The 22,491-nt window shown below is 43.7% G+C and overlaps 1 protein-coding gene across 1 annotated transcript in view; it reads right to left on the bottom strand.

Moving 5' to 3' along the window:
* Positions 1–328: 328 nt before the first annotated feature.
* Positions 329–22,491, bottom strand: part of PPP1R42 (protein phosphatase 1 regulatory subunit 42) — a 91,967-nt gene continuing 69,804 nt past the window's right edge. The window contains exon 9 of the mRNA XM_069731431.1: positions 329–1,392. Within this exon, the coding sequence (XP_069587532.1) occupies positions 1,290–1,392 (103 nt within the window). The 3' untranslated portion in view covers positions 329–1,289. The remainder of the gene's footprint in view (positions 1,393–22,491) is intronic.

Here is a 22,491-nt window from a genome sequence, read left to right on the forward strand (position 1 = left end):
AGTGCACACTTGTGACCACCATTACCACAGACCATGAATGGAGCAGCAGTCACCCATGTGCATTACTATTCCATTCACACGCGACCCCAATCTCATGATCATTGCTGGTTCCACAACAGAGTTTCTTATGGTGGTGGCAGCTGGGTTATCTTTTCAATCTCTGTCTATGCCGGGCTTCAGCTTTCAGTGCTTTATATTAGAAAAGTGTACAGGTAAGTGATATTTTTATGGAACAATATGCACTCTTTAATGATACAAAAATAACAAAAGAGAAAAAAAATCTAAAACTACAGCTAAAGATATAAAAAACACAAATATACTAAGAAGCCAATATTTCATAGCTTGTATTTTTTTTTTAATGGTACAGTGTTTTGCTATTCCAACAAATCATGTGATGGAATATTTATGTGTTTTAAATTTATCAACTGGAGTCCCGCAGAGTATTGCAGAATAACACTTTCACAAAAAAGTTTTTGAAAATTTGATTTGACTGTCAGAACAGATAACAGAACAGAAAACATGAATCATCCTGTTCTATTTTCTACAAATGTGTTTATACCAGATGTTCAGAATTCCTAGTGGGCTAAATGCACCTGTCTACAAGCAGAAATAATTAACACGAGTGTATATTCTCTCATCCCGAGAATCGGATAAATTATGCAAATCACATCGGAGGTTGATCAGAGTGTGATCCGATTTTCTTGGATGAGAAGATGGAGAAAAAGAAATTCTCCATCTTCTGCATTCTGTCAGTCTGTGGAAATGTGATCTGCGTGCAGTCTGATGTATTCCACAGACTTACATGGCCGAATGCAATCCGAATATTGGCTCAAACTCAGGCATGCTGTGATTTTTCCCTTGACCAGCTCTGTGCGATGAAAAAAAACACAAAATCGGACATGTGCACGGCCTCATAGGTCAACGATCAACATTGGTCAGAGTGTGATCCGATGAATTGTGGGATCACACTGGGACTGATAATATGGCCGTCCGCACGAGCCCTTTTAGTGGTACTTTAGTAAAAGTGCGATCACAACAAAACTCAGAATAATTTGATGTGTTTTCCTCTAAATTAATTTTCCTTTTATGTGACGTATTTTCTTTTTTCCATATTTTTTATGGAAATAGAAAAGAAATTCTGTGATTTTTTTTACCAAATAATGGGGATTTGTGGAGCCCTCATCTTAAAAAGTTAATGCAGAGCGTAAGCCGCCTCATTAAAGTGTGTTTGCAGAGATTTCAGTGAGTGAGCTAGCTGGCTGTTCTCTTGAACATCTAGGTAGAGATGATTAATGGAGCATTACATGGGAATGCACGTCTTGGCTGTGTAGGTGTGTCTCGAGAACGTCTTGTCCAGGCAGTGAGCTCGTAGGATCCTTTACAGCTAATTGTCTGTAATGACAAAACAAACCACAATATTAAACAAACAATTACATTGGTCAGACTGAAACAATAAACAGACAAACGTCTGATGCTTGTGACAAATTAGTAGTACATCGATGGTCCCCAATTAATCTTTCTTACAATACGTGTCAGAGCACTTTGGTCTCCGTGAGCAGATTTATTTATTGAATAGAAATCTGTAGGCAGGCCTTGGCAGGCAGCAATTCATATTTCTTATTTGACACAAAAACCTTCAATATATATACAGTACAGACCAAAAGTTTGGACACACCTCATTTAAAGATTTTTCTGTATTTTCAGGACAATGAAAATTGTATATTCACACTGAAGGCATCAAAACTATGAATTAACACATGTGGAATTATATACTTAACAAAAAAGAATGAAACAACTGAAATTATGTCTTATATTCTAGGTTCTTCACAGTAGCCACCTTTTGCTTTGATGACTGCTTTGCACACTCTTGGCATTCTCTTCATGAGCTTCAAGAGATAGTCACCGGAAATGGTCTTCCAATCTTGAAGGCGTTCCCAGAGAAGCTTAGCACTTGTTGGCCCTTTTGCCTTCACTCTGCGGTCCAGCTCACCCCAAACCATCTCGATTGGGTTCAGGTCAATCCCTTCACTGGCTCCCCATTGCCTAGAGACTCCATATAAAGCCATCCACAACCTGTCTCCTCTATATATCTGTGACCTAGTCTCCTTCTCTACTCCCTTCTTAACTCCTTTTCCCACAATCGCATACAAGATTTCTCCTGTGCATCCCCCTACTCTGGAACTCTCTACCCCAACATATCAGAAGCTCGCCTACTGTGTAAACCTTCAAAAGGAACCTGAAGACCTACCTCTCCCGACAAGCCCACAACCTGCGGTAATCCTTGTTCAACAATACCGCTGCACGATCATCTCACCCCTCACCTACTGTATCTTCACCAATCCCCATGGTCAGGGCCTTCTCTCCTCCTGTACCAGTCAGTGACTTAAATTGTTTAAGATTAATTTACTTGTTTTTTTGTTTTTTTTACAATGTTCAGTTCACCCTTTTTACATGTAAAGCGCCATTGAATAAATAACGCTATAATAATAATAAATAATAATCTTGTTATTGCAACCATGTGGACTTTTTGTACATCTTGAGAATAGGAAAAGAGCAAAAGTAGGACAATGTGTAAAAAGTAATAAGTGACTGTGACTTATAGATTATACAAATGTCCTAAATGGCATGAGTATATTACAAGACAAAAAAAAAAAGGTGTGGAAAAGACAATTTTCTTCCTTACTACTTGGACAACCCCTTCTCAATTGCTATAATAGCCCATGTAAAATAATAACAACTATAGTAACATGCAATGCTGGTACTGTTCCAGTGATGTCTCCCAGGGCTTGCGAGATATTATGTCACGCAAGCCCTGCTGCCATTCAGCAGCCATTTCACTGTCACCTTCTTCGCAAAACTAACTCTCAGACAAGATCAGAAGCAGCTCTCACTTCTTTTGGATTACAGTTTAGTCAATTGATCCTGATCCTCATCCTGGAGTGGATTGAGCCTGTTTGAGTCAAAACGGTTCTCCGGCTGAGGGTTAAGTTGAGTTCACATGAACGTATGCAAAATCATCCATTTTATGTCCAGAAAAACTGACAACGTTTCATCTGTTATGTCATCTGTATGCCATTAGTGTTGTCCATCCATACGCCATCCGTTTTTCACATGAATAATTTAAGTAATAATAAAAAGGACAAGTATGCTTTTCTATCCTTATAATTATAATGTATCCGTGAAAACCACATAACACATGAATGTTAACCTGTTTGTGACATGATTTTTATGCACGTTTGACTTGTAATGGGCGAGTCTGATCCAGAATATGGATCACAGTAGCACATGCTGCAATTTTTTTTTACAAAGCACAGACCATCGGTCTATGTGTAAAAACGATCATATGAACTATCACTTTGATTTGCATTGGTCTTTGTAATGTCGATATACTTTCATACAGGAAAGATATACATCTTTGTACCGTGTTAGCCAGTTTTGCATAAGGACAGCACGCGGGTGTTTAACACGTTCATCTGAATGCATCCTTAGAAAGAGGACAACTTGTGCCTGGAGACATGAAACGATTTCAGGACTGTTGAGAGGCGTAAGATACTTTTATATGGTAGATAAAGTATGCTTAAGCAATCTGTGGCCTGCAAATGTGATTTTATTCCCTGAAAATTTGTGTCTGGAAATGACAGAGAATAAAAAGCGCTACAACTGGGTAGAAAATCAGGGTCCCATGGCGAATAAATTGGGGCACATCAAAAAAACAGAAGAAGCACAGTAATATTTTGCAATATCTTTAAATCCTGTGCTCTCAAGCAATCAATCGCCAACCATGATCTGAACATGGTGTCAGTTATATATGATGGAAAAAGAGGGTTACCCAGGCTCGTTAGGGAGAACATTAGGGAGTCTAAGACTTTATGGCAGCTGGAGAGGGTGCCTAAATAAAATGTGAGCTTGATGAAATAAAAACATAGAAAGTTTATTCATTTAATCTTGAAAAGGGATAAGCGATTGTGTAAAAGGGCTAATGCCAGTTTACAAATACAATAGGATCAATCACCATACTCACCCAGCTGTTGTTTTTGCATGTCAGAATCAGCTGTATGCAGTGGGCTTTGGAAATGATTGTGCTCCATGCATCGTGGGCTCCTGCTGTAACGGCTGGGATCAAAGATACAATCCGAGCCATTTAGCCCCTTAGATGTTGTAGTCCATAGCTCCCTCTGTCACAGAATCACAACCCCACACTAACTTTGTAAAACTTGACCCCCATGGCAGGGCTAATGAGATTAATAAGTGAACACTGACAGGACAATATACTGCAATACAGAAGCAATGTTCAGTGCAAGTGATAGGACAATTATTTGTTTAAGGCCTATTGGAACTAAAAAAGGTAAAGAGAAAAGTTTGAAAAAGAAGAAAACCTTTTGTTTGTCACATAAGAAACATATAGACAAGAACAAAAAAATAATTGATATTACCAAGACCATAACCGTCTGAACTACTAAAATATCGCTGACCTCCTTTGGTGAGTTAATTTCTCTTGCCACCAGAGTTTCCCTACGGTTTAAGAAAAGGTCAAGGGAGAAAGCTCAATATCTGGAGTTACAAATACTATAGTTTCTTCTAAAGCTCCTCGCAGAAAGGTCGCTAAGAAGAGCAAATGCAATTTAAATAAAAAAATAAAAAAAATAATCTTTGGCTAAAAGATCCTGTTGCCTACCTGAAAGATAGTAACACGTGTAGCAACCAGCAGCTCTTCCTCATAAGAAGGGCACACGTCTCAACACCAAGTGATTCAACTTGGTAGACGCCACATTGTAAAAAAAAATATATAAATAAAAAGAAAAGTAGTGTCCAGACAGATTGATAAAATAACAAGACCTAGCGTTTAGCCACCTAATTAATATAAGCTTTGCTTTGACCTGGTATAGAAAGCCAGTCACAGTGGCTTGTTAACTGAGCTCAGTGTAACATGTCGTCAACCTCTTCACAAGCACTGAGCTCAGCGAATAGAGTGGTGACATGTGCTGCTGACGTGACCGCTGTTTTAGTTACAAGGAAAGGGTAGCACGGTAATCAAATACTGGACCAAAGAGAGATGAGGAAATTGTCAATTTGTGTACGTAACACATTTTGGCAATACTTAATTACACCTGTGTGGAGCCTACAACCAGATCTGCATCATAGAAGATGACTAACGGAAGAACGAGTTTAACAGTTTGAAAAGAGGAGAAGATATTCAGGACTTACACTAGACAAAGGGTGAAGGATAAATATAGGTATTGGGAGGAAGGAATGAGGAGATGAATGAGTAGGTCATAAGAGACGACTCTCAGATATTCAGGGATATCCAGAAAGTGTCCCAAAGGAACCAGATGAGATTAAATCTCTCAACCCAATTTTCATTGATAGCAGTGCGATATTCATAATTTCTAAAGTCCTTGATCCCAGTGTATAGGTCGAGTAAAGACAGGGGAGAGGTTTGATTACAATGGGAGGTTACAAACTCTGAAATATGATACCAGAAGTGGAGGATCTTGTATTGTAGTTTTTTTGTAGGTGATACAAGATGATGTAACAGCTGCTCTTGACCAGACAAGTCTTGCGAGCAGGGCCCTCATTCCTCTTGGTATTTGTTGATTTATGTGATAATTGTTATTCTGTAAATGTCCTTTATTGTCTGTATAAGTCCCCTCTAGAATGTAAAGTGCTGCGGAATTTGTTGGCACTATAGAAATAAAAATTATTATAATTAAGTCTCCATTCAACATCAGGGAGTTCTACCCAAACAATTTTCCCATCTGGACATATATGGAAGTCTAACCAAAGAACCATCATCAGGGATTTGTAAAATATTTTATATGTCAGATATGAAATTTTTGTTGAGGGGCCATTTCAGTCATTCAAAGAATAGAAAACTGCAAGCTGTGCTTGGATGACATCTTAATCTTCCCTAACGATGTGGATTCACACTGACTAAAGCTCATGTCAGTGTTAAAGCACCACTCCAGTGGGGTTTATTTCAGCACTGGAGTGGTGCTTCAAATCTAAGCCCCCTGCCCTTCGTCATAAACTCACCCACCGGTGTTTTTACTGCTTTTCGGAGCCACTCCAGTCCTCCTGCACAATCTTGTGAGCCCAGCTTCTGACTGTCCGGAAGTTAGAAGCTACGTCACAAGAGCACAATGCAAGTCTATGAGAGCCAGAAAGAGACTCTGGTAGACTTGTATTGTAAAGTGACTTCCACGCAGCTCCATGAAACACTGTAGCTGCGAGCAGGTCATTTTCGCCGGAGACCAACGGGAGCAGCAGAAAGAATGAATGAAAATTCTGGAAGGTGAGTATCAGACAGGGGGCAGGGGACTTACATTTAAAGCACCACTCTAGCGGTGCAATGAAAGAAAAACGCTGGAGTAGTGCTTTGAGGAAATTGCAACAAAACCATATTTATGGTAAAATTCGAAAACACCTTTTTAAAGGTTATGAATTGCCATTTTAGTGATATATGATCTTTTCTTGTAGTCTTCATCCTGAGAAAGCCTCTGCTATTCTAGACAGGACACCAAGTCCTTCAAAGATTCATTTGCTTCACCACCTATTTACTGGCAGTTGATCAGAAACTATTCTCATGTTGTAACTACTTTTACAATTCATGCAGCGGATTCTTGGAACTGGCCATACTCTTCAAATCAGGCCTTTCAAACTTCATGTTTTTCTCAGCTCAATTTCTATATCACCCATATGTCAACAGACCATTCTTCTTTCCTTAAAGTGGATGCCTATGCTATTGATGGAGGAGTAGTTCTTTCACAATATTCTCTTCAATCTATAAACCATCCCTGTGGTTTAATTTACAACAAATTCTCTCTGGCAGAACAGAATTTCTCCATTGGTGATCAAGAACTTCCTGTTGTAAAATTAGCTTTGGAGGACTTATAACATCTTGTTGAAGGAACCAACTCCCTAGTCGCTATTCACGCATCATAAAAATGTTGAGTATCTTCATTCTGTCCGTCAGTTAAATTCTCATCATGCGCAGTGATTGATTTCATTTTTGTGGCTTGACTTCACACTCGCCTACCATCAAGTACTCAGGAACCAGCCAGGGCCGGCTCCAGGTTTTTGAGGGCCCCGGGCGAAAGAGTCTCAGTGGGCCCCCCCTTTAACACATACCACGATTCATGATCGCATATAAACACAGCCATGTAGTATATAACAGCCCACGTAGCATATACCACAGCCACGTAGTATAAAGCACAGCCCATATAGTATATAGCACAGCCACATAGTATATAACACAGCCCACATAGTTTATAGAACAGCCATCTAGTATATAGCACAGCCCACATAGTATATAACACGGCCCACGTAGTATATAGAACAGCCATGTAGTATATAGAGACACTTGCCCCATATAGTGCTGCAAAAATGTTATGGCCTCATACAGACACTTGCCCCATATAGTGCTGCACAAACGTTACGGCCCCATAGAAGCGCCATACAGACACTTGCCCCATTTGCTGCTGCGATAAAAAATAAATAAATCACATACTCACCTCTCCGTCACTCAGGCCCCTGGCACTTTCAATATTCACCTGTCCTCATTCCAGCCGCCGCTCCATCTTCTTCAGCGTCTTCTGCACTGACGCTCAGGCAGAGGGCGCGCACTAACCACGTCACTGCGCCCTCTGACCTCAGCGTCACTGCAGAGGACGTGGAAGACGGAGCGGCGGCTGGAACGAGGAGCAGGTGAATATTGCGCAGCGCTGCGCTCCCCTCACCTTTATACTCACCTGCTCCTGGCGCTGTGCAGTCCCTGCTTCCCGGCGCCGGCAGCTTCTTCCTGTATTGAGCGGTCACCGTTACCGCTCTTTACAGTAATGAATATGCGGCTCCACCCTTATGGGAGGTGGAGCCGCATATTCATTACTGTAATGAGCGGTACCATGTGACCGCTCAGTACAGGAGGAAGCTGGGGAGCCGGGGATCTGTAGGGACCGCGCCAGTCGCCAGGAGTAGGTGAGTATAATTAAACAGCCCCCGGCCGCTCCCCCTCCCCTGCTGAGTCAGCTCCGTGATGTGCCGCTAGCTGAGGGCCCCTGGGGGAGCGGTGGTCCTAGGCACTGGCAGCTGCCTGCCCTTAACGTCGGCCTTGAATGGGCCCCCCTGTCTCGCCAGGGTCCCGGCACTTGCCCGGGTACGCCAGGTGCTGACGCCGGCCCTGGAACCAGCGCTGCTACTATATGAGTTTTGAGCTGAGCCACTTGACTAACGGAGCTCTGCTACAGATAAACCAAGTTTGCCTCCTAACAAACATTCGGCTTTGCAACATCAAGGTGCCTGTTTGCCATCTCAGCTTAGCTGTTACAAGGTGTACATGCACACTCAGATCTGCTACATTAAGATGCCTGTCTGCAGTCTCAACTCTGCTGTTCCAAGGAGCTATCCGCATGCTCAGCTCTACTACATTAAGGTGCCTCTCTACCATCTTATCTCTGCTGTTCCAAGGTGTTGTCCACACACTCGGCTCCGCTACATCAAGGTGCCCATACGGCTCTGCTGTTCCTTCATGCTGTCAGCACTTTTGCCTGTGTTGTATCAAGGTGCCTGACTACATACACTGTCTTACTGCTCTAGGATACTGTCAGCATTCTCAGCTTTGCTATTCCAAAGTAACTGTATGCATATCCAGCTCTACTGATTCTCGCCTATCCAACTCCGCTGCATCAGTGCTTCGGGTCAGTCCTGCTCACGTTGAACTATGGCTTAGCAAATCCATCTCACAGGTAAGCCATAACACCCACAATAGTACCAATAAAAACTACACCCTGTCAGTCCCTCAAACAGCTCCATCAATGAAAAACAAAAAAGGGATGATTCTCAGAAATTTGCAGCACAAAACATTTAATTTTCTTTGTAAAACTATGGCAACATAACAAAAATATGGCAGAATTACTGTTTTTTCTATACCATAAGTAGTTTTTACATTATATAGTACAATAAATGTTGCCATTGCAACTCATTCCATACAAAATAAGACCTCATACAGTTATTTTGTTAAAGGTTTATAAAAGTAAAGAAAGCACAAACTAAAAAAGGGACTAAACTGCTCTTTTTGGGAATCCATTCACGTTTGGTAAAAAATATCTTGTAGTACCGTAATTAAAATATAAAACTGTTTCTTGTTATACCGAAATAAGATTGTATTTTAAGTACATCTTCGAAATATTTTTCCTTTATTTCCTTTAAACTACCTGAAATTAATCCATGTCCAATGTAGATGATTTGAAATTCAGTCCACGATTCCTAGTGAATAAAGGTAGTGTGCCCGGAGTTTTCAGTCCTGTACTTTTAGCATAGTGATGCATAATTTAAGGTTAATTATGCCATTTTAATTTCTACAATGATTACAGTAGCAAGACTCAGGAAACCTCACCAGTCAGCTTTATTAAGCATATTTATATGTAATGAGACCAAGCTTAGCCAAACACTACATTATTGTTCCCAATAATACTACTCCATAGAAGAGAACATTTGTGCCCAACTTATTTGATTAATATCAAGAGAAAAAAAGTATCAAAAAGCCGAACAGTGAATAATCCACATGCACGTCATATTTATGCATGTGAAAAAGCTGTATGTGCTTTGTCATGTCGGGTCACAGCTACCTGTCACAATGACAAACTGGCCATTCATCGAGATTTTTGTTAATCAACTGATTCATGTTTTTATTTATTTCTCCAGCCACAATGCAAAATTTCAAGTAGTTTACAGATTACAGGGTTTATAGGTTTTGTTAAAAGGGTGATCTCAAGTTCTTAAATAGGTGCTTGTAAAAAACAACACTTTGCAAATTACTGCTAATTAACCCCTTAGTGACCAGACCAATTTTTTTAAATCTGACCAGTGTCATAAATTGTGGTAATAACTCTGGAACGCTTCAACTAATCCAAGTGATTCTGAGAATGATTTTTCGTGGCACATTATAAGGTATGATAATGGTTAACTTAGGTTGATATGTTTTATAAATAAACACAAAACATATTAAAAATTTGACAAAAATGTAAAAACATTTGCAATTTTCAAACTTTGAATGATTATCCCTTTAATCCAGATAGCCATACCACAGAAAAACATTAATAAATAACATTTCCCTCATGTGTGCTTTATATCAGCACCATTTGTAAAATGTTATTTTGTTAGCATTTTAGGTTTAAAAATGTAGCAGTAATTTTTCATTTTTTCAAGGAAATTTACAAAATATATTTTTTTAGGGACCTATCCAGGTTTGAAATGACTTTGAGGGTCCTATATATTGGAAAACCTCCAAAAGTGATGCCATTTTAAAAACAACACCCCCCGACATATTGAAAACTGCTGTCAGGTAGTTTATTTACCATTCAGGTGATTTTCAGGAATTAATGCAAAGTGGCATAACATAAATGAAGAAATGTACTGTTACCACCTAACTGTCACTAACTTCTGAACAAGCCGCTATAGCCGGCAGACTCTAAGACCGTTATTTGGTCGTGAACTGCCATGGCAAACATCAGGATCAAACAATCATGATCTCTGGGTGCTGATGGGGATTGCCTCATTATTATGTTACGTGATCCATGGAGGAAGTGAGGAGCTGCTCTCACTGGAACGGAGACAGCACCAGAGTATAGGTGTTATTATTTAGAAGGTGAAAACATAGTGATTGAGAGATGGTTGTCTAAGTAGTGACCAATCCCTTTAAAGTAAAAATATGGAAAAATAAATTATAGTAGTAATTGAAAGAAAATAAAGTAGCCAACGCTGGGTAGAAAAGCAGCTTTCCCGTCCATGTGAGGTGCAATTGGAGGAGGCAGGCGGACAGGTCTGGTCACACGCTCCTTCACCAGCCACCAATCTATGAACAGAAAAGTCCATGTGGACATGCTGAGTGGAACAGCTTTTGTACCCTGTTTTTTACATCTTTTTACTAGCACTTGCGGATTACTGTGATTTTTTGAAACTGAGTGTTTTTGGTTCTACTATGATCTTTTGTGTCTTCAAGTTTCTAGGTGGTGTGTGAACATGTTCCTACAGACTTGTTCACTGTGCAAGTAGCCCATGTGTTCCCGTTTCCATAATTGTTCTCTTGTGTCTACAAGACTAGGGAGTTACCCACCACTCCTCTTGGGCTATCTGCACAAAAGCTGTTCCGATCAGCATGTCCACATGGACTTTTCCTCTCTGAACCCTGTTCACACAGGTAATATACAGATGATCAGGTTTTTAAATACATCAGATAGGGATTGCATACATCAGTTAGGACTGCTCTGATATGGGTATACCTTGACGTTTGGTGGAGCAGCTTAGTATACATTTTTTGAAAAAAAACGTATCAACCAAATACCCTGTTTTTTACATCTTTTTACTAGCACTTGCGGATTACTGTGATTTTTTGAAACTGAGTGTTTTTGGTTCTACTATGATCTTTTGTGTCCTCATGTTTAATGGTTGGCAAGATGTTCTTTTCCTGAAAGGATGCCCTTTTTTCTCCACACATACCTTTAATCATTGTGGCCAAAGAGTTTTATTTTAACCTCATCGGTCCACACGACTTACTTCCAAAATGCATCATCTTGTTTAGGTGTTCTTTGCAGACTACTGATGCTGAATTTTATGGAGAGGTTTTCTTCTGATGACTCTTCCATGAAAGCCATATTTGGCAGGTGTCTCTAAATAATAAAACAATGTACCACAACTCCAAAGTCTGCTAAATCTTTTTTGAAGGTCTTTTGCAGTCAAGCGGGGGATGTGATTAGCCTCTGCAGCAATCCTAGGAGCTCTCACTGAAATTTTGCTTGGTCTACCAGATCTTATCTTGACCTCCTCTGTTTCTGTTAACTACAATTTCTTAATTACATTTTGAACTGAGGAAAGAGGAGCTTGAAAACGCTTTGCTATCTTCTTATAGCCTTCTCCTGCTTTGTGGGCCTCCACCATTTTCAGAGTATTATGCAGCTGCCTAGAAAAACCTATGGCTGCTGTTTTTTTGGTACAAGGTTAGAGGAGTCTGGGGTTGTATAAAGCTGGTAAATTTGCATCTCCTGGCCTTTCCTAATGGTGATAGTGAACAAGCCATAACCCTAACAGGCTAATTAAGGTCTGAAACCTTGATCAAAGTTATCTGAAAACAGAAAAGGGTGCTTAAACTTTTGCATCAAACCATTTTCCTTTTCGTAATTTCTAAAATGTAATAAATGACTATACTGTATTTTTCGGATTAAAGGATGCACCTTTTTGCCAAATTTAGGAGGGGGGGGGGGGTAATCGGGGTGTGTCTTGTAATCCAAATGTAGCTTACCAGGTGGGGTGAGGGCTGCCGTGGAGGAGGGTCCACAGGATGCAGGGTTGCTACTGCAGGAAGTTGGCAGCGGCGGGGCGATGCTGCAGTCCCCAGGTTGGGAGAAGGGGGTGTTTGGCGGTGTGAGGATGCAGCGGGCCCAAGCCTTCACAAAATGTAAGCAGAGCCCTCGCACTACTATTTTTTTTTTTTCAATGAGGTGGACTTCGGGAAAACAGCCACTGGAGGCAGCACATAATCAGATTGAGATATCAAGAGCTTAGATCTTAGTGCAGAGGCCTCAATCTGCGCATGCGCCACCTCTGGCAGTCATTTTCCCTAAATCCACAACATTGAAAACCATGGAAAGTGCGAGGTCTTCAATGACATTTTGTGAAAGCCCAGTACCCGCTGCATCCTTGCACTGCCAAACTTTTCCTCCTCCCAGCCTGGGGCCTGCAGCATCACTTCACTCCTGCCTCCGCCAGGATCCTACAGCAGAAATCCTACCTCGTCTGAACCCGCTCCACCACAGCGGCTCCCCACCATCCCCCGGTAAACTACCATATAAGTTTTACTGAAAAAAATATTTTCCTATTTTCCTCTACAAAACTTGGGATGTGCCTTATGGTCCGGTGGGTCTTACAATCCTCAAAATACGGTATATGTTTCTTCTTTCCTAAAATAAGAAGGAAATTTGTCAGCTTTAACTTTAAGCCTTTTAGTGATCATTTCATCTTCAACTTGCTTAAATGTGCACAATAACAGTAATTTTGAACTTTTATATGTCACTGTATATTGAAAATCTTGATCGCCTATGGAGCTCCGCCTACAGCCCGAGAAGACAGCGATGGGGGGGATTTCAGGAGACCCCCGGTTATCATAGTAACTCATCTGTCATCTGCTTTCGTCTCATAATAGACCTATGGGAGCTGCCACCATCGAGGAATGGTGCGCGTTAAATTTAAATACTAGGGTCAGAGACTTTCAGTGCCATTTAAATGGCTAACATCCGCCATTGGATCTTGGAGCCAGCCACGGCTGTTATATAGTATTAACTATTGAACCCGTTCTACGTACAAGTGGCGAGCATTTCTACTGGTACATTTTAAAATTGTACATTTTTTGAAGATACTATGTCTGTGAATTCGCATACACAGCGTATTCCATAAAATTAAGCTGTAGATCGCAGTAACTGCAATCCAAAACTCACTTATTTATCACGAACTGCCAACATGGCAATTTAACCTGAATACTGAGGATTAGCTTACAAAAATAACTCATACAGAGAGCAGATGGGGGCAGCAGAGCAGACAGGGGCATCAGAGTGCAGCCACAGAACAGGAGCAGGGGTACCAGACAGCATATATATATGAATATGCTTCGCCATACTGGTATATTCTCCACCATGCTGGTATATGTCCCTCCATCCTGGTATATGGTCCCCCATCTTTGTATATGTCCCTATCCTGGTATATGCTCCCCCATCCAGGTATATGCTCCCCCCATTCTGCCTGTGCTTTAGCATAGAAAAAACAAACAAATAAAAAACAATAAACACTCCTACTCACTAGTGATGAGCGAGTGTACTCGTTGCTCGGGTTTTCCCAAGCACGCTCGGGTGGTCTCCGAGTATTTTTTAGTGTTCGGACATTTAGTTTTCATCGCGGCAGCTAAGTGATTTACAGCTATTAGCCAGGCTGAGTACATGTGGGGGTTGCCTGGTTGCTAGGGAACCCCCACGTGTTCAAGCTGTCTAGTAGCTGTAAATCATTCAGCTGCCGTGATGAAAACTAAATCTCCAAGCAGTCATAAATACTCGGAGACCACCCGAGCGTGCTCGGAAAATCCGAGCAACGAGTATACTCGCTCATCACTACTACTCACCTTTCCCCCACTCCCTTGCAGAACACTGTCGTCTTCTGAAGCCAGCATCTGGTTTCAGCATTCAAGCGACGGGCGTGCATGACATCAATGCCAAGCGCCCAGTCACATGCACGCCGACGTCACCTGCTGGCCTCTGGCCCGGCAAGCCAGTGTGCTGCAATACACTTCACCTGCATGTGCGTCTGTACGGGCTGGCATCGGCTGCACTAAGGCGCTGTTTTATTGAAGACACTTTTCAATAAAAGGGCGCTGTAGTGCAGCATGCGCTGACTCCAATGCCACACTGTACAGCAGGGCCGGACTGGGACTAAAATTCAGCCCTGGCATTTGAAGTCACACAGGCCCACTTGTCACATGGTGACTGTATAATATCTTTGTACACTTGTAGGTTACAAGAAGTGAGGGGAGTGTAACACAACTATATAACATATAATTACAGCTGTATCCAGAATTACAGCTCAGCCCCCATAGAATGTAATGCAGCAAGTCCCCATAGAATGTAATGCAGCACAGCCCCATAGAATGTAATGCAGCACAGCCCCCATATAATGTAATGCAGCACAGCCCCATAGAATGTAATGTAGCCAGTCCCCATAGAATGTAATGCAGCCAGTCCCCATAGAATGTAATGCAGCCAGCCCCATAGAATGTAATGCAGCCAGCCCCCATAGAATGTAATGCAGCACAGCCCCATAGAATGTAATGCAGCACAGCCCCCATAGAATGTAATGCAGCACAGCCCCCATAGAATGTAATGCAGCACAGCCCCCATAGAATGTAATGCAGCACAGCCCCATAGAATGTAATGTAGCCAGTCCCCATAGAATGTAATGTAGCCAGTCCCCATAGAATGTAATGCAGCCAGTCCCCATAGAATGTAATGCAGCCAGTCCCCATAGAATGTAATGCAGCCAGCCCCCATAGAATGTAATGCAGCCAGCCCCCATAGAATGTAATGCAGTCAGCCCCCATAGAATGTAATGCAGCCAGCCCCCATAGAATGTAATGCAGTACAGCCCCCATAGAATGTAATGCAGCACAGCCCCATAGAATGTAATGCAGCACAGACCCCATAGAATGTAATGCAGCACAGACCCCATAGAATGTAATGCAGCACAGACCCCATAGAATGTAATGCAGCACAGCCCCATAGAATGTAATGCAGCCAGTCCCCATAGAATGTAATGCTGTAATGCAGCACAGCCACCATACAATATAATGCAGCACTGCCCAGCCCCATAGAATGTAATGCAGCCATGCCATGTAATAATAATAAAAAAAAAAAAACACTGACTCTACTCACCTTTCCTCTTGCCCCACGCTGCTCCTGCCTCCGGTCTCACCAGCTGCAGTCTGCCCGCCCGGTCACACAGCAGGTGCGCGATGATATGACGTCATCGCGCACCCGCAGTGTAAGCGGCAGACAGAGCGGGGAATGATGGGAGAGGGAGCGACAGCAGACGCTCTCTCCCCATCATTGCATTCAACTGTACCGGCGTCTATGACGCCGGCATAGTTGAATGCGGGGTCGGGAGTGTGCCAACAGTGGGGGGTGTGTGCCCACAGCGGCACACTCGAGCGGCCCACTACTGCCATCGGCCCTTCTGGCATTTGCCAAAACTGCCCGATAGCCAGTCCGGCCCTGCTGCACAGGCTTCAAGGCTTCAGACATAAGGACACATCTCCGGTTATATTATAGTCGATATCAGCCGCGTGTGGAGGAAGCTCAGCTCCTAAGCCCCCTTTAACATGCGAGGATCCCTTCTCAGGATGTGAATACAATGTTTTTTTGTGGGAAGGTGTTGATGTTGAGTGTTGAATGTGAAGGAAAACAAAGATTCTGTCAAAGCCAAACTGAGCAAAAGTTTGTAATGAAACTAATTGCAAAACAAGATTTTTTGTTCAAAATACATACATTTAAGTAAAAAAATATATACCCAGAAGGTGGCCAACTGCTTTAATGGTTGTTTTTGTTCGTATTGGATGACATAAGATTGTGGTCTGCAGCACGGATTGTAATTTCTGCATCATGTCATCAGTGGTGCTGCGGAAGTCACCTCACCAGGGCAGCCAGTCACAAGCTGCAGTGGTCCTGATCCCGCTGTAAATGGTGACATTCAGTGCAAACACAGACCTAGAAGCAGCCAAGGCTGGATCATGTAAGCACCAGGAGGTCAATACATACATTTGTTGTTTTCTTAACATTCCAAGCCAACGGTAACATTTTCATTTTTCCCTGACCACCCCTTACACACTTTCGTTTCAGGTTAACTTGCAGCAGCATTTCTGTCTGACTGTCTCTTTTTCTCTGCATACACTTTTATAAGCAGCACCAAAATGTCTATTTCCTCGTGTAATGAACATTTTTAGTGATGAGCGAATATACTCGTTACTCGAGATTTCTCGAGCACGCTCGGGGGTCCTCCGAATATTTATTAGTGCTCGGAAATTTAGTATTTATTGCCGCAGCTGAATGATTTACATCTGTTAGCCAGCATAAGAACATGTGGGGATTCCCCAGCAACCAGGCAACCCCCACATGTACTTATGCTGGCTAACAGATGTAAATCATTCAGCTGCGGCAATAAAAACTAAATCTCCGAGCACTAAAAAATACTCGGAGGACACCCGAGCGTGCTTGAGAAATCTCAAGTAACGAGTATATTCGCTCATCACTAAACATTTTCTCATATAGCAGATATATTTAAAATACTTAACTTTCCGTAATAAATATTAAATGATACGGAGTCACAAACATACGTAAAATGTGAACCATGCTACATCATACCCATATAAGTACTATCATAAAGTGCAAGTTACATATCTATCATCAAACCTCTGAGAAAATACAAAGTATATGGCTCATTAATTCCATCTGCCAAATTGGTCTTTGTAGCAACACAAATCTGCGGTGCGACATGGGAAATCTGAAAAGCTGCTTTCGGCTGCACCGTTCAACTTGTGGTTAGCTTTTTCTTTAGCGTTCCTTGTTGTTTACACAATATTGCTTTCATTTATCATCACAGACTAAATAAATATATTGTAGAACTGTAAAGGCGCTTCACTGATGTCATCACTAAGTAACCTTTAACTAGCAGCTTTAATAATGTAAAGAGGAAAGGCCTGAATATACATGGCATTGAGTCCTGCCATAAACCAAAAGGAGCAGCTCCAACTTCTTGTCATATGATGATGTATTCGCTGCAGAAAAAAGAAAACCAATTATGCTGAAATTCCCTTCCACCTATCACTCAAAGCAGTAAAAGAAATAGAATATTTGCATATATTCTACAAGAAGAAAAGCTTTTGGAAGAAATCCCATGAAGGCATTGAGTTTAAGCACTGGAGCATGACATGGTGAAGTTCTGCATTTCCAAACAGTTAAAAACCATCAAGAAAAGTCCTAATAGATAAGATGTGGAATACTGGTCACTGGTCTAGAAATATATAGACTTCTTATTGTAGACAAACTGTGTATCTAAATGTGAAATATTATACTCCAGTAAATAGTAGCTATTCCTGTAGTGTTGATTTATGAAAAGCATACAAGTGAAGAAACAAGCTAATATAACGTATTTGAGAAAATGCTTCCCCCCCACTCCCGTTATCAGTCACTTCTTCAGTCTCCACACCTGTCTCCTGAAATGCACCATTCACTTAAAAAAATGATCAAATCTGGGTCTTCACTGAGGGATCATATTACAGCTACTGCCTATAGAAGTATTTGGAATACGGGAGGGAAGATGCAAAAGGGAGACAGAAGCAAAAAGATACGAAGAGAAGCCGCAGTAACATCTAATGACTAGAGTCTGCAGAGGAGGACATTAAGAAATGTGAGATACAAGTACTATAATGGCCAGAAATAGTCTTATTCCTCATATATACTCACAACTTGAAAATCAAGGACCTCCTTACTTGCACTTTGGGAGTGTCTGAACAACAATCACTCACCAACCACTTTGTACTTTTTAGTTAGTTGATCCTGACCCTTGGCTACAAACCCCTCTGGTCAACTGCACAGTGGATTTACACAAGTCTACATCATATGTCTATTTTGGGTGAAATCTGTATCCAAATGTGCAGCAAAAGTCGTGGCCACAGTCAGGATGGTTGTCTAGATGTCAACCATAGGGAATCGTTGTAAAAAAAGAAATGTATATGGCTATGTAATAGAGTGCAGGGTTGCGTATGTCACCACGGAACAGACAGACCAACTGTTGAGGGGAATTTATTAACAGGAGTAAGATTCTCCTCGCAGGGAGTAAACAGGGGGTTAATGGAGGTAAATCAAACAGTAAACAGTTAAGCGAGAACAAAAGGGTTAACGAGTGTTCTTGTGACTTATCAGTCCAGGGAGGTCCTGACTGGAGGGTCCTAATTCCAGTGTGGGTACAGTCACCAGCAGAGTCCGCTTTCATGTACTCACAAGATGCAGTCTTTAGCTTTTACAGCACAGCCAGGAATCAGGGGCTCCGCACTGGTAAGTCTCTCACCAAGAATCACAGTCTCTGTACTGATACTGCGGAGACCAGGGAATATAAGTCTCTTCTCTGTTTCCTGGAAACTCAGGGGTTAAGTCTCTGCAGCCTGTTCTTCTCAAAGTGAAACTGAAACTGGGAAGTAGCACAGTCTCCTCCCACAGGAGTCTCTGTAAGCCTGGCAGCTTCTCAGTAGTAATGTCACACACACACTGGGCAGTTACTTATCACACTCCGGGATCTTTGCTTGTCACTGTGGTCACCAGGGCTGCGGTCACCAGGGCTGCACTAGAGTCACTGTCAGGGGAAGAGTCTTCTCAGATTATGGAGGCTTCCAAGTCCCCACTCACACTCCAGCCTTAGTGCCCTCACGGGGAGCACTCTGTCATGGGGAGCGTGATGCTGCAACCTGCCCTCTCTTCGTGCAGCTGTCCCCTCTCTTAGGCGCGCTCTGCTCTCCCGCACTTTTCTGACCACACCTCCGTCTCTTCCTCCCTGCCCCAGCCGTCACAATGTCACATGGTCCCTAGTGTCCAGAGCAGAAAATCTTCCCCCCCCCCCCCCCCCGACAACCCAGCTGTCTGACTAAGTGGTTCCAGGTAAGGAGCAGGGCAGCAACCTCCTTACATTCCCCCTCTCTGAAAGCTCGCCATTCCACGGGCGAGGACTCTTCGTGCTTCTCTTTGTCCTTTTGAGGGGAGTCAGATACCTGCGATTCTCGCATCTCCTTCTGCCTTTCTTGTACATACTCCCAAACTAAATGGTTTAGGAGCTGCTCATCAGTCAGATTGAGATATGCTTTCTCTGCTTCATCAACAACTGCTGACCTCTTCTTCTTTTTCTTCTTAGCCTTGCCAGTAGCAGGTGTTTGCGTAGGGGCTTCTTGCTCGGGTTCCTCAGTCTGGGGGCTTAGTACAAGCAATTCTTCTCCATAGCTCCCCCTCTCTTTGACAGGAGCATTCCCATCGAAACTTGAGTCAGATGAATTAAGATCATGCAGGCTGGAGTCTTTGTCATCTGCGCCGGGCTCTGCGGGCATCACTTCCTAGGGCTTCTCAGCCACATGCCCTGTCTCACACAGCTGTTCCATTTCCCCTGTCCGATCAGGAACTGGTGAGCTGACAGCCAGCACATTCTTCACCTCAGGGGACGACATCAGTGGTTCCTCCTCATCGGCTAGGACCTTGCAAACGAGTGTCACAGGAACACTTGGCACTTTCTCTTCTTCAGGAACTCGTGCTGGGCAAGGTAGTAAAGCACTTTGGTGGTCTTCTCGAGTGAACGTCACTTTCTTTCCGCCGGACTGAGTCTCACCGACAAAACCTTCAGACCCAGGCTGTAGATCCACCAGGCTCGCCTTTACGTGTTGGGACAGCGCAGTCATTTCACCAGAGATGCCTGACACCTTCTCCACCTCTCCTTGGCGTCCGACATTGTGGTACTGCCTTGCCTTAGGTGGAACTCTTCTCTTCCGGCCGTACCATTCTCTCCAGGGGCGACGTTCCCTCCAGTTAGCAGGACGCTCAGAGAGGTGAGCGGATCTCTGCCACCGCTCTTCTCGGGTAGGGCAATTTCTGGACATGTGTCCCACCTTTCTGCACGACCAGCACTCACGTCTACGTCTGTCTGGAGGGCGCTTCAGTCTGGATCGTCGACCTCGGCGGGGGACATCTCTCATCTGCGGTTGCTCTTCACCCCAGGATACGGAGTTACACTCTGGGGCCACCACCGAAGCATTCTTCATGCTGCGCACCTCTCCTCGATTTCATTCTGGCGGCTTCCGCATGTTACCTCGGGGTATGCCGCTGGTCTCCAAAACGGCAGTAAGGGCTTTCCCCAGACTCTAAATCTCCTCCCAGATTCTTCTTATCTTCAGCTGGGAATCTCGGGTCCACATCGCCTCCTCTTCATTTTGACTGGGTGCTCCGCAGTTGGAGCATGTAGGCAGTCTTCTTCGCCGAGCGGCACTAGTCTCACTGTGGCGGCCGGTCTCTCGTTCTCGCACCGGAGGGCTGTACTCTGCAGCAGGGGTCTTCTTATATTCAGCTACTTCCTCATGGACTCGCTTAACCTCCTTCTTCAAATCTTGAGGGGCTGTTACCTCCCCGCTCCATACCTGTCCTACTGGCACTACCACCCCTTGCTCTTGCTCACGCATGCGTGCCTCACTCCCAACCTCAGAGAAAGTCATATCTAGCTTTACGCGCATGCGCTCTCGCAGGGCCTGTTTCACCAACACATCTCGCAAGCCTGTCACCAGTTGGTCCCGCAGCACAACGTCAATTGACCCCACACCTACGCCGTCCTTCCGTATAATGGCAGTATGAAGCTCCTGCAGTGTGTTCATATATTGCGTCACGGTCTCCCCCTCTCCTTGTACCCGGCGGAACAGTCGCATGCGCAGCTCCCCTACGTCAGTGGGGTTTTCATGCGTCTCCTCAAGTATATGTAATACTTTGTCCAGGGTATCTCTCGTCTGGGGGGGTCTGAGCATAACAGAGTCCCGTGCATCCCCCTCTAGGGCCATCACCGCTATTTCCACCTGCAAAGCCGGTGTCATAGGATGCATCCGCATCATCCCTCGGATGCGTTCCGTCCAACTCCACAACATGACATCACTCCCCGAGAATTTTGGCAAGTTAAGCAACATGGCTCCCAGGGAAATGCTAGACCTGGGGCCTCCCCCAACTGCTTGGTCTGCCCTTTCCGCGCTACCGTGTGACATCCTGCCGACTACGCCAAGTGTAATAGAGTGCAGGGTTGCGTATGTCATCACGGAACAGACAGACCAACTGTTGAGGGGAATTTATTAACAGGAGTAGGATTCTCCTCGCAGGGAGTAAACAGGGGGTTAAAAGAGGTACATTAAACAGTAAACAGTTAAGTGAGAACAAAAGGGTTAACGAGTGTTCTTGCGACTTATCAGTCCAGGGAGGTCCTGACTGGAGGGTCCTAATTCCAGTGTGGGTACAGTCACCAGCAGAGTCCGCTTTCATGTACTCACAAGATGCAGTCTTTAGCTTTTACAGCACAGCCAGGAATCAGGGGCTCAGGACTGGTAAGTCTCTCACCAAGAATCACAGTCTCTGTACTGATACTGCAGAGACCAGGGAATATAAGTCTCTTCTCTGTTTCCTGGAAACTCGGGGGTTAAAGTCTCTGCAGTCTGTTCTTCTCAAAGTGAAACTGAAACCGGGAAGTAGCACAGTCTCGTCAGTCACTGCCACAGGAGTCTCTGTAAGCCTGGCAGCTTCTCTGTAGTAATGTCACACACACACTGGGCAGTTACTTATCACATTCAGGGATCTTTGTTTGTCACTGCGGTCACCAGGGCTGCGGTCACCAGGGTTGCAGTCACCAGGGCTGCACTAGAGTCACTGTCAGGGGAAGAGTCTTCTCAGATTATGGAGGCTTCCAAGTCCCCACTCTCACTCCAGCCTTAGTGCCCTCACGGGGAGCACTCTGTCATGGGGAGCGCGATGCTGCAACCTGCCCTCTCTCCGTGCAGCTGTCCCCTCTCTTTGGCGCGCTGTGCTCTCCCGCACTTTTCTGACCACACCTCCGTCTCTTCCTCCCTGCCCCAGCCGTCACATGGTCCCTAGTGTCCAGAGCAGAAAGTCTTCCCCCCCCGACAACCCAGCTGCCTGACTAAGTGGTTCCAGGTAAGGAGCAGGGACAGCAACCTCCTTACAGCTACTTATACGTTTTTTTGGAGGGATGATTTCCTGTTTGTAAAGCACAGTTTGCTATGTTTTCTATACAGTTACACAAGCAATTCACAGACGTAAACCGGCCAGATAAAAGCCAGCAGAACACACTGAAGGATCAGGGTCTACAGGAGAAAGTAACATATGA

This window comes from Ranitomeya imitator, chromosome 6 (genome assembly GCF_032444005.1).
Source record: "Ranitomeya imitator isolate aRanImi1 chromosome 6, aRanImi1.pri, whole genome shotgun sequence".
NCBI classification, from domain to species: Eukaryota; Metazoa; Chordata; class Amphibia; order Anura; family Dendrobatidae; genus Ranitomeya; species Ranitomeya imitator.